Genomic DNA, 17,345 nt, shown 5'->3' on the forward strand with positions numbered 1-17,345 from the left:
TGTCTAATACGATTTCAAAGATCTTGGAGATTGGCCAACACTCTATGTCTAATACGATTTCAAAGATCTTGGAGATTGGCCAACACTCTATGAACTTAAGCACACCTAGGAGATTCACACCCTTTCTACCCACTGAGGTGTGTGTGATCTAAACGGAGCACGTAAGGTCTTTCTACCCGCTGAGGTGTGTGTGATCTAAACAGAGCACATAAGGTCATCCAACAAAACATCTAACTTAGCACAGAACCTGACTTTGCCATTCTGTATAGCAGCATCTGACCCCTGGGATCATGCACCCAGTAGAGCATCTGGTACATGTTAACTCACTGCTAGAATTGATAGTGATGGTTCCGCTGTGAACATACTCTGCCACAAAAGCCTTTGAGTTTTTGTCCTAACACGTCCTAGGTTACTTATTTTGAAACTTTAACAAATGATAATTACAATAATAAAGCAACATTTTGTGAATGATTACTATGTACCAGACACTGTTCTCAGCACCCTCCATGTATAAACTCATTTAATTTGGACACTAATCATATGCAATAGATATTTTTACCTTCAATTTTCAATTGGGAAACTAAGGCATAGAAAGATTAAGTAACTTTTCCAAGGTCATTACATAGTGACAGAAGGAGGATTTGAAACATCACAATTCGGCCTTAAGAGACAGCACTGCTACTAGTCCATGTCTTGTATCCTTTCTATATGTGAAATCTAATGAAAATTACCTTATGGGAAGCTTACTCTTTTGGAAATCAGTTTACCAATAGAATTAATGTGTAATTAAATGTGTTAAAGTAATATATTTATGTTGATAACTATTATATCATTAAGATCACCTCCAGGAATAGTTACTCAGCCTCAAGGATATACTTCAGGCAAACCTATCACAAGAGTCTGCACATTACAAGAAAAGGCAAAGCAAACACCCACCCACAACCTTTTATGTGTTAATTTACCCACACTTAAGAGTTACCCTAAACATAAAACTTAAAGTAGCTAATCTTTTGCATGTGCTACCTCTTGTATTTTCAGAAAAAGTAAACTCCTTCTTGCCATGACCCCAAATACAATCATTCTGCCTGGAAAGGTAGAAGCAGAGGCTGATACCTTATTTCTCTTCATAAAATTTCCCTTTATATAATTTTTAAATCTGTGTTTCTTCATCTACAAACCAGTATCATCTTTGAAATGTTCCCAACAGGTTACTAGGTTTTGATTTAAACTTTTTCTTTTTTGAAAAAAAGTACTTTTTAAAAATTACCTTACTTAGTAATACAGATACGATGGTCAATGAGGTCAAATCTCAATGTTAGTCAATAATGTCCGAATCAGCATAGGTCTAGTTCATGGTGAAATTTTAAAAAGAAGAGAAAAACTAATTCAAGTTCAAATAAAACACTATGGAGCAAAATAGGAAATATTAGTACATTTATAACTGCATAAGAGCTACAGATTAGCTTAACCATGCTCACACTTGTAAATTCAATGGTTCCAGCTACAGGTCTCTGCACCTGACGGTACTCTTTTCTTTGCCGTTACAAAATGTTCTCTCCATGCATAGTAAAAATAGGAGGCAAATAAAAAGTGGCACTCCTACAAGTTTGAGTGATGGATCTCAGAGTGTTTGCTAGGATACACTGGAGATGCACAACAGCGATCTTGCGTACTGATAGATGTGTTCCTGTTAGCTTTTTTGCCATGATATGTCTTTATAGAAACATATGTAACTCATCAAAAATTCCAAAATCTTAACAAGTAACATTTCTTAAACATTATTTACCAAACCATCTGGCTTTATTAAGGTCTAAGAATATTTCTTGGACCTTAAACTGTCTGGTCCGTGTCTATAAACCTTTAGATGATTTTCTAATCACACCCTACCAGTAGCTTCACTTGAGTCAGGCAGAAATGCTCCAGGCTCAAGTTCTTGAAGGAATCCCCTCTCTCATCAATGACCATAGAATCTTGGGGGTAGCTTATCCCAACCTCGAATCGTCTGTACCTTTTTCTCAGGAAGTCCTTCAACAGCCACTCTTTGAACACATTCAGAAACAGGAACACACAAAGGGAGTGCATTCTGTTTTCAAATGCTTCAACTTGTTAGAGAATTGTTCTTTCTTTTTAATTGAAGTATATTTGACATATGACATATTATGAGGGTCAGGTACATAACATAATGACTCAATATTTGTATGCATGCAAAGTGATCTTCACAATAAGTCTCATTCCCAGCCATCATCATACAAAGTTACAAAAAACTATCTTCTTGTCACACTTTCTGGATCTCTTTCAGCAACTTTCAAATATGCAATACACTGTTACTGACTATAGTCCTCATGCTGTATATTACAGCCCCCTGACTGATTTAAAACTGGAAGTCTGTACCCCTTGATCTCCTTCACCCACGTCACCCCCCCACCTCCATCCCTCCAGCAACCACCAATCTGTTCTTTTATCTTGGCATTTGTAAGAACATGGAAGGACCTAGAGAATATTGTAACATGGAAGGACCTAGAGAGTATTATGCCAAGTGAAATAAGAGAAAGATAAATACAGTATGATTTCATACATACGTGGAATCTAAAAAACAAAATGCATACAAAGAATTATTCTCTTAAAGTGTCTAAAGAAACTGTTTCCATTGTCCTCCTCATATACCTAATCTGTGTAATTCTAAGTGGAGTGACTTAAAATGACCATTTTAGTAATTGTTCCCAGATCCCAATGGAAAAACTAGGCCCATGAAAATAAATGAGGTATTGATGGAATCTTAGAAAATAGATGATTTTCAATAGAAATTTTAAATTATTATAAGACCTAAATAAATCAGCATTTTGTGGAATTCAGAAACCATCAAATCATTGAACTTACATCATAGAATAGTTAGGTCAAAGTATGTGGTTAAAAAAATGTGGATAATAACAAAGATCTGCATACCATTTAGGGCCACACTGTTAAATAACAACACCTGACATGTGAAATAAACAAGAATTAAGTACATTCAGTTAGAGAAAAAAAAATTGCTATACTGCACTTCAGTCTTTTGTCATTCTGCAAAAGTCTTAAAAAGATTTTATTTATTTATTTGAGAGAGAAAAATCACAAGCAGTGGGGAGGGGCAGAGAGGGATAGAGAAGCAGATTCTCTGCTGAGCAGGGAGCCTAATGCGGGGCTCTATCCCAGGACCCTGAGATCATGACCTGAGCAGAAGGCAAACACTTAACCCACTGAGCCACCCAGGTGCCCCTCTGCAAAATTCATCTTCCTCCTTACATAGTATAATTACTAATGAAACTTATTTATACATAGCACATTTACACATACACATAGCACATAGAACTTCAAAATGGTGATGGGCAAAACCAGGTCTAATATCTATGATATCTGTTACCCTCATTATTTATATAATTATGTTTTGAAGAAAGGACTTATCTGCAATACAGCCACACTTATATATTCACAAGCTGTGTTTCAGGACTATACTAACAGGCAGTAGGTGGTGGGCATGGGTCCCCCAATTACTTTATTTTTCTAATGTAGTTGCCATTTAAAAAAAATTTTTTAGCGTAAAAGTAGGAATTTATTAGAACATTGGAATAGTCTGTATTTTTTATAAAAGTTCAGTTTTAAATTTTTTTAGTATTTTAATTTTTATTATGTTCAGTTAACCACTGTGTAGTACCTCAATTATCTTTCTTAAATTGTATACTTGCAAGATAGTTTGCCAAATGTATCCTGTTAATCTGTCTAGCTTTAAGTGTAAAACTCTTTTCTTTTTAAAGATTTTATTTATTTATTTGACAGAGATCACAGGCAGAGTCAGGCAGAGAGTCAGGAAAAGAGAGAGAGGAGGAAGCAGGCTCCCTGCTGAGCAGCGAGCCCGATGCAGGGCTCCATCCCAGGACCCTGAGATCATGACCTGAGCTGAAGGCAGAGGCTTTAACCCACTGAGCCACCAGGCACCCCTTTAAACCCCTTTAACTGTAAAGCTCTTAAGTAATCTCCTACCTCATACTCTTCATTCTCAATAATCATGTAATGTTGTCATCTAGATTTGCTCCTCTCAGATTCCTTTTTAAAAAAGTCTTGTTTTACTTATCAAATGTTCTTCTTCATCCACTAATATTGCTTCTTTTTTTTTAAATTTTAAATTTTTATTTTTTTATAAACATATCATATATTTTTATCCGCAGGGGTACAGGTCTGTGAATCGCAAGGTTTACACACTTCACAGCACTCACCAAAGCACATACCCTCCCCAATGTCCATAACCCCAACCCCCTTCTCCCAACCCCCCTCCCCCCCAGCAACCCTCAGTTTGTTTTGTGAGATTAGGAGTCACTTATGATTTGTCTACTAATATTGTCTCTTATAAAAAAAATATTAAGCACTTCTGGACAAACAACCCTAATAATGCTCTATTTTGACTGCATTACTTTCCTTCCTAAAATATTCTAGTAGTTCTTTGAGAAGAGCAAAGCCTTTCACCCTACAGTTCAAAGACACAACTGCCCTTCCTGATATTACATTTTATTTCCTGCCCATTACCATGTGACACAGGTAATTCACATAATTGTTACCTTTTAAAACCCTGAAATATCAACTCTTGTAAAAAAAAATCTTCCCTAAAATGTTTTTGTCTTACACATCAATCCATCACTTTGCAAATTGATTTGCCTACTTTTTAAAAAACTACATATGTCACTCGCCTCATTTCTAATGTTTGCATGACAGTGAACGATTTCTACACACTCCAACAATGTATTGCAAACAACAGTTTCCAATGCCCACTCTGGATAGCACACTTAATTGGTAGCCACTAAATTACAAAAGAATTAAAATTGGCATCTTTATTTATACTGAAAATAATATATACATATTAAAATATTTTATTTATTCATTTGAGAGAGAGAGAGAGAGAGCACAAAAGCAGGGGGTAAGGGACAGAGGGAGAGGGAGAAACAGTGAACAGGGAGCCTGACATGGGGCTCGATCTCAGGACGCTGAGATCATGACCTGAGCCAAAGGCAGATGCTTAACTAACTGAACCGCCCAGGCACTCCAATATATTTGTATGTATAAAATATTTACCTGCAATCACAGCCAAATGAACCAGTGGGTAACTATTAATATTATCAATAAATGTACAAAAGAGGATCTCAATATAGTTATACCATATAACCTTCCATCAATGCTTTTCTAGATACTCACACGGTTCAAGCCAAGAATTAAGGACTACAGATCCAAATATATGCACACTAGGTCAGTATGATGTGGTCCTCTTTGATTTCCTGGCACTTAGATATCTCTCCTTTTGTTTTCCTATGCCTGATCCTGAGAGGCAGAGGACCAGGCCATACTGTGATCATTAGTTGTTAGTATACAGATACAAATGAAATAGTCTAATTACATACACCACAAATACTGAAACACTTATAAGCCCCAAATATGTGGCTAAAGACTAACAAAAACATTCCAGAACAAAGGCCATGGGACACATACAGACCAATAACATAACCTACCCATCAAATTCCTGGAGTTCACAATCCTTCAGCAGTGCCAGAGCGTGCCCTTCGTACTCTGTTACTATTTAGAAACAAAACCCAAAAAAACAGGTTAAAGTCTTAAACAATGATCTACACTCTTTCACTTAGTTTGGCAAAATAATATCATAAACATATGGTCGGGTCATAAAACAACATTTATCCTTGAATATTTATATTTTAATCACGGGAAAGAGGATTAAGTGTTACTTGTCTGATGTGTTTTATAGCTTTATGTAAAAGAGGGTCATATATTTGTTCCAACTACATAAGTCATTCAGAGCGATCCCACACACAGCAGTCAGATCATTTATCTTGGGGCATGTCTGTTCAGTGTTCCCTTCCTGATATTATAAAGAAGATACATTTCCCTCAAATCAGAAGCCTAAGAGCAGCAGTATTTTGAAAATAAAGCACATTAGCTGGCATCAAACAGTCAATGTTAAATCGCTTTGGCAACCTCACACGAATAAATTAGTGGAAAGGTTAGTGTAAGATTTACATACTAGAAGAATGTGTATCTGGAACGGCTAGACTAAAAAGAGGAGGAGCTGGACGTGAAAACAACGAAGGCAAGCCAACACCGACGGTAACAGACCCAAAGCGGAGGAGGACGGTGGCACGGACCCACCAGCGCCCAAGCCTCTGAGGAAACGGATCTGTCACTCCCTATCGCTGTCTCTACAGTCGTGATGCCCTACGCAGTATTGTAAATGCCAGTGGAGACAGCACAAACTGGCACACTGCAGATGGCACCAAGCATCCCAACCACATTTAGCATTTTCTAGGGCAGCGCTGCCAGAAGAGACAGCCCAGCTGTATCCACCCATCAAAGATTTCTGCTGACTGACATGACATTGCAGATGGATTTTTTGTGTAAGAATGTGCATCATTATATGCAAGATTACATTAATCTTTCATGCCTGTCTGTCCCTGGTGCCAGTATGGTTCAAGCTTTTCCTACAATGTTTTTAGATATTGTTACGAATTATTAGTCTTGGTGTCGAAAAGAATCATTCTGGATCCAGCAGCATTACATTGTAATTCTCCCACAGCTTATTCAAAGGCTGTTAACATTCACATGAATAAAATTTCTCTGTATTAAATTCTAATCAGAAGAAAGCTAGGAGGAAACTAAGGATAAAATATTAATATTAATAAACTTGGAAGGTTAAGTTATCATAAGTGATTGTGTTGATCATTTATAACTTCAGCAAGTAGTCAAAACCTTAAAAATAGGAAATAAAATGTTATATACATACACACACTGAAAATACTTAATGATATTATGAAGAAATATTTATGCTTAGAATCAGTTAATCAAATCTTGCTTTTAGGCTGCAGCTTACTCTGGTAAAGCTTTTCAAATCCAATACAAAGGTAGCTTTAAAACTAGGCTATGGCTAAACACTACCTTTATTCAAGAAAAATTTTAAATAATATTCTATTTCTTTGATTTTGCAGGTAGAATTTGACAATATATTGATACAGATTATCCGAGAAGAGTAATTTTTAAAATGACATTGGAAAAGTTAAAAAAGAAAAAAAAAATAGTGACCTGAAACAAAAAGAAAAGATGAAAGAAACTTGATCACAAGATATTAGGAAAATGAACAAAAAGAATGAAGTCCTTGGCAACAGGGAGCTCATATTCTGGAGACAGAAATGAGACGCTGATTTTAAAACATAAATGTACAATATGAAGTAGTAGTAAGTGATTATAAAAAAATAACAGGGATAAAGGATAGAGACTACTATTTAGATACAGTAGAAGAAACTGAAGTATTTATTTGGACATAATATTAGGGGCCCTGGAGTGAGAAAGAGCCAGATTCAAATCATCCCATTCCAAATAAACATAAGGAACAGACTACTAGACAAATGCAGTTTCAAAAAATTACTGGCCTTTTCTTTCACTTCCTTTCCTTTTCTAATAAGAATGATACCCTATGACACTTGTATTCAGAAAATTTGGAGATTCCATTCTTTGCAAGGCTTTGAACTCAGTTCTCAGTGCTGGGATTCCTCCAAATACCAGAACTTTCACTTTATATATTACTTCCTCAAGGAGACAAGATTGGAAGAAAGTAATGTCTTGATGTTAATGCTGAATGTTGATGAGGAAACAGGCTGTAGTAAAATCAGATGAAACCTGGACTTCAAGAAACCTTTCTTAGTCTGGTGTTAAAAATTTTTAATGGGATAAGACACTGAGATGGCCTGTAGGTACTTCCAACTTAGCTCCAGATGGAATCTGTTATTTCTACCTTCAGATTGCCTCTCAAATATATTGTTCTTTGTGTTCCATCATCTCCTCCCTGCTCCCAAGACAGGAAAATTACTTCCTAGCTTGTCTCCCTCCTCACTCTCCACAACTACTCCAAGGTCAAGACCAGTTGCTTTGGTCTTTGTTGCTATAGTATCCCTCCTCAAGCCAATGTCCATGGTCCAGCACTAATATTTTTTAATGTGGATAGTGTAACAGTCTTCCCAAGTCTGCCTCCAACCTTTATCCTACTCTCTCCAGAATGACTTTCTCAGGTCTCCTATCCTTCTTCTACATAACCTCCCCACAGATGAGTCTACACTGTCATCAGAGACAAGCCCCAGACATCTGAGTACTGGAAACAGGATTTGTCATATACATCCACAATTACTTAAGGAATAACAAAAAGAACCTCTCACTCGATATGATGCATGAGCAGGTACTCTCCAGATTTTTATTAAAATGCAGGTAAAATTGGAAAGAAATAATGCCCTGACCTACTAGCATCTTTTGTGACTCAATTTTATCAAATTGCCTCGCTTTCTGCTGGGCAAGATCAGGAATAACAGGAGGCATTTCCAGGCAGGGAAGGCTTTAAGTAGAGACAAAGAGCCAAAGAGCCAAAGAGAAAAAAAAATTCCAAGAGGAGATTTGGTAAAAGTGTTGTAAGTTAAACTCGTGATCCTAGAAGGAGGGGTTGGGGGGAAAGGTGACAACAAACTCCACTTTCTTTACAATTCCACCAGGGCCAAATAGGAAGTAATAGCACTCCCATGAGCCCTGAGTTGGCAAAGATCAAGGCTAAATTCAGATGTGCCTTTGACCATGATATTGATGGTGAGTATGATAAGGTCTACAGTTGGTTAACACAAAAATTGACTGAAGGAGATGGAACTGCCTATCATGAACAAGATAGATCAAGAGCAGACATATGATCTGTTTCAAATACTTTAATGACTCTTATACGCAGGATGGGATGCATTTATTTTGTACTAGGGCAAAAGAGAACACTGACTCTAAAAATTACAAGGAGGCAAAAGTCATCTCACAAGTTCTCCCTTCAGTTCATGCCTTGCACACAGGCATTTGGTCAAAGGGACAGATACGTTTGCAATCTGGCCAGTATACCTAACTCAATATGCTGGTGGCCTTGGGCTGAATCAGCACAGAGAGAAGAGCGCCTTTATATAAGTTAGAACAAAAAAGGTGTCTTTTCTAATATGCACAAGGTATAGAGACTCTGACTCAATAAAGACCAGCAGTATTATCCAGTAATGGCAGACAGGGACATAGGGTCCCCAAGCAAAGCCCAAGAGTTCATCCATGAGTCAGGCCACACCTACACTCCACCACATGGGGGAAATTAAACTAGATCACTCTCAAGTTATTTCCAGTTTGATCTCTCAGGTGCCTTTTCTTACTTTATTGTTCTATGAATTATCCTATGAATTTATAATCTCTCAAAAACCCTCTTAGACCTTAAATAATGTACTTCCTGAAATCTACTCTGTTTTGGGAGAAGGATAAAGAAAGGTTATCATAGGCCAGCTTGGGCTTACCACTCATGTTCTTCCTCAACTCAAATGCCAACAAGTTATTAGAAAAAAGAAAAAAACTCCATTTCTAAGTTCTTCCAGAAGTTTTTCTGACACTATTATTAGATACTGCGCTCATGGTGGCAGCAAAGGGGGAATCCAAGTTCAGCTCAAGTATTTCAAAAGACGCTGATCTATATTCAGAAGTAGTTAGGGTTTCAGCAGTAACCAAAAGGAAAAGTATATTTTTATTAATGTGGTGATTCCTTTTTTAAAAAAAACTGGAAGTTTATGCCTTCTGACACCTTTCACTCATTTCTCCCATTTCCCACCTCCCACCTCAGGCAACCAAGAATCTGTTCTCTACACCTGTATGTTCAATTGGGGGTTCATTCTTTGTTTTTTTCAAGATTCCACACATAAGGGAGATCAGATGGCAATTTAACTTTCTCTGACTTAGGTCACTTAGCATAATGCCCTTAAGGTCCATTCATGTTGTTACAAATGTCAGGAGTTCCTTTTTTTATGACCAGATAATATTTCATTGTGTGTAAGTATGCGTATACACATGCACACACACATATACCCACATATCTAGACCCTACATTTTCTTTCCCATTCATCCACTGATGGACACTTAGGTTGCTTCTATGTCTTGGCCATTGTGCTACAATGATCATGGGAGTGCAGCTATCTTTTTGAGTTAGTGATTTTTTCTCCTTTGGATAAATATCCAGAAGTGGAATTGTTAGACCATATGGTAGCTCCATTTTTAAATTTTTGAGGAACTTCCATACTGTTTTCCTCAGTGGCTGCACCAAGTTACATTCCTACCAGCAGTGCACCAAGGGTTCCTTCCCTTTGCTCCACATCCTCACCAACACTTTTTGGTAAGAGCCATTCCAGCAGATGTGAGGTAATAGTTCACTGTGGCCATGATCGACATTTCCCCGATGATTAGTGATGTTGAGCATCTTTTCATGTACCTGTTGGCCATCTGCAGGTCTTCTTTGGGAAAATGGTTTTTCAGATCCTCTACCTACTTTTTAGACCAGCTATTAATTTTGCTATTCATTTTTAAAAGAAACTTATAGAAAAAAATCCTTTATAATATACATACCTAGCTAGAATGTTTCAAATCCTGCCTCATTTATCTAAGCATTATCTCCTAGTGAATTTATCATCATGTCAAATATATTACGGAATTTATATTCCATTTAGTCTCAGCAATGCACACAAGATATGTTAAAATAATGGTCATACTGGATGTCCAGAAAATACGTACATTTCTGTTTTACTCTTTCATGTATTTTTTCTTTCAAGGTATGAACTGAAACTACTACATAATTTATGAAACAGACATGCACAGCATTATGACCATCTTTCTATGGCACTTCATAATATACAAGGTAGTTTCAAATGTATTATCTGACTCAAACTACAAAACTACACTGTGAGACAGGCAGGAAGATTGTAATCTTTTCAAGGATCCATATGTTTATTCAGTCCTTTGCACAAAATAGCAAACTTTCAAAATATAAATATTTAACTAATATACATACTAAAATGGTTTAACACGCAAAAGATGCAGTTTTAAAATTTTGCCTGTAGGAGGAGTGTTAGGCAGCTAATAATTAGCCATTCTGCACAAATATATAAGAAAATTATAAGTTTGCTTTATAAAATATTCTAATTTTATGTTGAACTAAACATAACATTCAATAATGTTTATAAATTTAGGGAAAAAAGAGCCCTAGGACATAAAACTCTTCTCTTCAACACGAAGGAAAGCAAGCACATTCTTATCATTTCCTCTGCCTTCCGCCAGGTTTTTCATGCACCAGTCTTTGTTCTAGGACCTGTCTCTTCCTTCCTAATCTCTATTCTGTTGGCAGAATCATCGCTGCTAAACCAGATGACAATGCTATGATAAAAAAATGACACTAATGTTGGATCAATACATGACGAGTAAACTACGGAGTACAGCAAAAATGTCAGTCCAGAATCTGGATTTAAACTTCCTCTAGTGGACATGGTTGGGAGCCTTCCCAGAAGCCACTTGGGCCTTTTTTATTTTCTCCGTAATAGCACCCAGATTCAGTTCAGGTATTTCCAGCCTTCAGGAAAAGGGGTTCCTACTTCCAGACGATGGGATGGGTCTTAAGAGTTAAGAGACTGCATGCTCCAGCTCAGGCACACATTGTAGGCAGTCAAACTGACAGGAGAAATTTTAATCCTTGCTCAGTATTAAAGCATGTTGGATCTCTCACATACACACACCTTTCCCTATCCTACTTGATTTGAACAAAGAAGGATCTAATCCACTGTCAACAATTTTTTGATGATAGAAAGGTTTAAATTTAAGATGAAGTCAAAACTGAGGAAGCCAAAGCGAATTAGAGAATTCCAAAGATATGGGTTACACACACACATTCCCCACTTAGAAGTGCTTGCAAGCTTGCCTTCCTTCCCTTATTTTTCTCCTTCTGCTGCTGCTTCTCCTTATGCAAAGAAAACCACAAAAATCCTCTGACTCTCCCAAACGGTCTGTTTCAAGTACTTTCAAATCTTCTGATCAAAATATCACCCTCTGAGACACCAGAGTTCTTGTATCTATATCCCAATTACATTTATTTGAATCCCCAATAAACTAAGAGCCACACAAGAGCAGGTAGTGTAACTTATTCATCTTGCATTCTGCACAGTGTTTAACACAAGGCATTCTACAAGAGTTTTCTGAACCAGAAGATACATAGTAGTATATACATCAAACTATCCTGGATATTAAATCAATGAAACACAATAATGTTATTAAGTTTGCCAATAAGCTCATTCAACTTTTATGGTCTCCACGCAATAAGAATTCAACCTTTTTTCCCCCACCAATCTGTAAAATCTTCAGTGGGAAGGAATGATAGATAAGAACTGTTTCTTTTCCTTTTAAATTACTTTTAAGTAAACCAAAACCCACAAAGGTAAAAGATTAACTTCTTACTACAGTTTTATTTTAGTCACAAATTCCTCCTGAATTTTTCATGGTAATTTCTCTTGAATCTTCATTGTAATAGATGCCTTTTGGGGTGGCTGAACTTTTTGTTTAAAAAAAAATATTAGGGGCACTTGGGTAGCTCAGTCTGTTAAGTCTCTACCTTCAGCTCAGGTCATGATCTCAGGGCCATGGGATCGAGTCACACATCAGGCTCCCTGCTCAGTGGAGAGTCTGATTCTCCCTCTCTATCTGCCTACAGCTCCCCTTGCTTGTGTTGTCAAATGAACAAAAATCTTTTTTAAAAAATTGTTTTTAGAGAAACTTCTTCTACCCCAATACATCAAGTCATAAAGTGAGGGCATCAAATCTTATATTGTGAGACTCATCTCCCTCGGTTTCAGCTGAGCAAAACCATGTCACTCTGAATCCCTTCCCCATGAATTTATAAACAAGACTAGGAGAATCCAAGTATACTCTGGCTTTGTCTTCTGAACAGGTTTATTATGCAATACTCTTCATCAGTTTAAATTTGCTAGAAATTTCCACTGTGTGTTAGTAAAGCTACATAGAAATAAAATCAGACAAACTGGGCTTGTGATTTTTGATAGCATCAACCCTTTTTCTCATTCCAATACCCCCCCCCCCCCACCATGGGAAAAATCAGTCTCAAAGGAAACAAAGGAATTTGGTCACTAAATTCAAAACATTGGAAAGGATTTTGCTAATCTTCTTTCTATTAACTTTAGCATTGGCAAATTTCTATTTTCCTCAGCACAAACCTAAACACCTTTCTTGTTTTAGACAATGAATGTAAGCTACTGGCTTCTCTGAATTCATCTAAACCAGCAGTTACATGCTTAGTTTTGACCTAACCAGCAGGGGTCAGAGTCAGAACAAAAACCACCTAATGAAGGATTCCATGGAAAGACATCAAACATTTAAGTGAGCAAAAATCAATTGCTTGCCAAACTGCAGAAATAATGTGTAAAGCCAAAATCTCAATGAAGATATCAAAAAGTGCACAGCTCCCTTTGAAATGATTCCTAATAATTTTTAAAGTCTGAAAAAAGGTCTGAAGACAATACATTCTAATGTATTATCATAATAACATTCTAATAACACAATGAAGAAAACAAAATAAGTGATAATCCTTAGAGCCAGCTGTCGTAGGCTATAGAAACACGCAAAAAAGCTTTAGATATTACAGGTAGTTTCCTCAGTTTGGTTTAAGAACAAATACAGATTGTTTTGCTTCCTTAAGTATGATTTTTTTTTTAATGACAAAATTATATTCTGAAAATGACTTACTTGTAACATCAGTCTTTATTCCTGCAATCCTCAATAGTGGTTCAACCTTCTCATAATAGACCTGGGTAGCTTCTTTTTTGTGGCTCTGGGGGTTGAGAATTACTTTTAATGACTTTGGTCTATTTGAAAAACCTAAGAGGAAAACAAAGACAAAGTTACACAATCTTCATCAGCACTTCTTTTCTTTCCCTTTAAAACCACACACTAAGTCCAGTCAGAAGGTTTTATATCTATTTAAGTAGTATTTGCTGTTTTTATTTGAAATTCTTATGAGTTTTCCCAAACATGGCAGTATTTTAAAACATTTGTTTTCCTAGCAGTTAAATAGGTAAATTCTTCATAAATCATGAATTATAACAAAGCATTTCATTTATGAAGGAAAATGTGGATGAAAGCAACTTTGTATTATTAGGCAAAGCTCATGTATATTTATCAAATCATAGATAATATATCAAATGTTCCATCAGCATTTATGGGGGGGGGGGGCAATAACCTGCAAAGAACAGAAAGGTTTACTTCCTCTCCTGAGATAGATATGTTCATTATTAGAATTGGGCTCCCCAGTGACCCCAGGGCTCCCCAGGCCTGACCTGTGGAGGAGCGCAGGGTGGGGCAGAGTACACAGGGCTGGGTCAGGGCCAGTGCCCAGAGCAATGCATGCTGGGAGCTGAAAAGAGGGTTAGGTCGAAGTTCAACCCTGAAAAGGAGCCAGGGGAGAAAGGACTCTTCCCTGGGGAACTGGGAAAGAAAACCTCTCAGCAGGGATTCGATGAGAGTGCTGCCTCACAGTTGGGGCTGAGATTTGATACTACAATTTTCTGGGCTTGCAAGATGCTTATCACTTAGAACCCAGTTGGAGCAGGTGCAAAGCAAATTTTCTGTTAGGAAGGTGCAGGCGAGACAGAGGAGCCAAAAGAATGCTAACGACAATTTCTTTCAAGGTAAACTGCTGTCACAGGGCCATGTTTCAAGGTTAAAAAAAAAAAAGTTACTAGCATCTGCTTTTAATAAAACCATCCCTAAAGCCTCATGGAAAACATCTATAACACCAATGTCAGTTCTTGTGCCTCCAGCTGAGACAATATTTCATTTTCTCATCATATTTGATATTATACCATCCTTCAACAGGACACAAGGTTTTGAATTCAGGGGGATCCCTGTACTGGATAAGCAAAAGACAGGGCCAGGCTGAACTGCCTACAGTCTCTGTCATTGTCCCTGCGCTTGTTGGTTTGCTAAGTGGCCTCTGGCAGTCTCCTTACCACCCAGTCTTAAAAATCTCAAAACCTTGCTCCGTTCCTTTTTTCCTTCCAATCCCTCCATTCGAACGAAGTGCCCACATTCATGAGATGGTAATTCTGTTTCGGTTCCTTCTGCCCCTCTTTGACGGCGTGCTCTGGCTCCTCCGGGGCTCCTGCCAGGCATTTGGGCATCTCACTCTTCTCCTCCTTCCATGACCTCTGCATCACGCCTCCATCAGGCCTGCACCATTAGAGAGCTGCCAGGGCTCCCCATTGCCTGTGGCCAAGCCTGAACCCCTCAAAATGACACTCAGAGCCTTTCCCCAGCCAACTGCAACCTAGCCTCCCCTCTCCCTCTCTCACATAGATTCCAGAAACATTCCAGAGCATTTGACTGAGTACCGAGCAAAGTGGTTAACACACGGTTTGTGCTTTAAAGGAGGAAGATGTATCCAACACGTAGAAACAGCACAAAATGAACTTGCTAATGGAGAGGCACCAATCACCCTGGGAGTGTATGAGAAGAGACTGGTTAATTCTCACTAGGGATCAGGAAAAGGAAGTATGTGAGTGGGGCTTTTGTCTCTTGTGGTTTTCACTACTTAGAATTCCCTCCTTCCTTCCTCACACACCTCACCTTACCCCCCTCAGCCAGACAGCAGGAGCAGCAGTGGGACAGGAGAGGAAATTCTAAGCAGAGACTAGCATGAAGCTCAGTAAGTGCAAGGTTTCTCTGTTCCATTACTGCTTCCCCATCATGCTCTGAAACTACTCAATTACCTGCCAAATACTAGATGTGCCAGGCACTCCTCAGACAGGTTTTGTTTTAAGATTTTATTTATTTGGGACAGAGATAGTGACTGAGATAGTGAGAGAACACTTGAATGGGAAGGAGAGGGAGAAGCAGACTCCCCATGGAGCAGGGAGCAGGAAACCCAATAAGGGGCTTCATCCCAGGACCCTGAGATCACAACCTGAGCCGAAGGCAGACGCTTAACTGCCTGAACCACCCAGGCGTCCCTCAGACCGTTTTTCTTTCCACTCTACCTTACCACCATTTCTATGACAATTCTGCTTTTTGTTTTGTTTTGTTTTTTCATCAAGTAGGCCCCATGACCAATATAGGGCTGGAACTCACAACCTCGAGATCGAGTTGGCTTGCTCTAGGCACTTAGCCAGTCAGGTGCCCCAAATTCTGCTGTTTCTTTTTTAAAGCTCACTTCAACATGACTTCCTCACTAAAGACTTTCTTAATCACCAACAGAATTCACCTCTCTGGCTTCTCATTCCCGCTGTATTCTGTGGGTCTCTATTAACTATTTTTTATATCATTCATATTAAAAAAAGAACTGATGAAAGACCCAACATCTTGGAACTCTTACTGCCAAACCAGGGACAATATGAAATGGAGTAAAGATGACATCTTACCAAGGAGGAGAAGGAAAAACTTTGTCTTATAGTAGAATGACAATAAATATGGAAGGAATGACAGAAAATCACTATTTTCACCCGTTAATAATGGATTCAGGCAAGAATCAGCAATGGGTGGTACAACCATCAGTGACAGTCTGTTGGAGAACAGAATGTTTCCTTATTCTTAAACTCTGTCCCTCTTTATTGTTCTCATTACAGAGGGTAGAAGCAGACATTGACAATGGGGAAATCTCACAAACACTGCCTTACGCAAGAGATCGGAGTTGACCATAACCTTAACGTACAAATGGACACGTAGGCCCGTGATACCCTGCCTGAAACTCTTAAGAACTGTCAATACTGTGAAATAAAGTTGAGGACCTGGTCCCAATTCAAGGCGGCTAAAGAGAGGACAAGTGATGCAATGTATGATTCTGGATCAGGTGAAAAACTGCCAGAAAGGACAGGACTATTAGCCTTTAACCAGGAGACGAAGCAGATAAATCTAGGGCTCACTTTCATTAAAGCACAACAAAGACAAGTCACTTGTTCAAAACTTCAGAGGCCAAGACTCAGATTAAACATCCAAGTTAAGTTTACCCTTACCTGGCATATTTATTGAAAGAGGCTGCTTCATTTCTTGGTCAGAGGCAGTCCCAGCATGGAAATGGTCTAGGTAGCTAATGGTAGTCCTCAAACGTTATCATGAAAACCCACTTTTATTTGCCCCTCTCCCTATATCATGATTGTCAGGTAATAAAAGTTTTTGGAAATAAGAAACAGTCACTTGGGGCTTATGAGGATAAGTATGTTGTAGTTGAAGGCTTATAGCCCTTAAATATCTATGTATAAAACCATATGCTATATGTCCTATTCACCCTTTGTAACACAATCCCCTTAGTCAGGAAAGAGCTAAAACTGCTCAAGATTTTCTAAAAATATTTAAGCAGATTAATTTTATTCTTAAGCCTCAGTTACAACAACAATAGCAACTAAATAAATTAATCAGAATGTTCCGTTCCTTAGACATCCTGATAAATTGAG

At 38.0% G+C, this 17,345-nt stretch overlaps 1 protein-coding gene across 4 annotated transcripts in view; it reads right to left on the minus strand.

The window, feature by feature from the left end:
* Positions 1 to 17,345, minus strand: part of CERKL (ceramide kinase like) — a 139,110-nt gene that overhangs the window by 40,321 nt on the left and 81,444 nt on the right. For all 4 annotated transcript variants that reach the window (XM_059394283.1, XM_059394281.1, XM_059394282.1 and 1 more), the window contains 2 exons: positions 13,648 to 13,779; positions 5,529 to 5,592 (listed from right to left, as the gene is read on the minus strand). In XM_059394283.1, coding sequence (XP_059250266.1) covers positions 5,529 to 5,592; positions 13,648 to 13,779 — 196 coding nt within the window. The remainder of the gene's footprint in view (positions 1 to 5,528; positions 5,593 to 13,647; positions 13,780 to 17,345) is intronic.

This window comes from Mustela nigripes, chromosome 3 (genome assembly GCF_022355385.1).
Source record: "Mustela nigripes isolate SB6536 chromosome 3, MUSNIG.SB6536, whole genome shotgun sequence".
Taxonomy (NCBI): Eukaryota; Metazoa; Chordata; class Mammalia; order Carnivora; family Mustelidae; genus Mustela; species Mustela nigripes.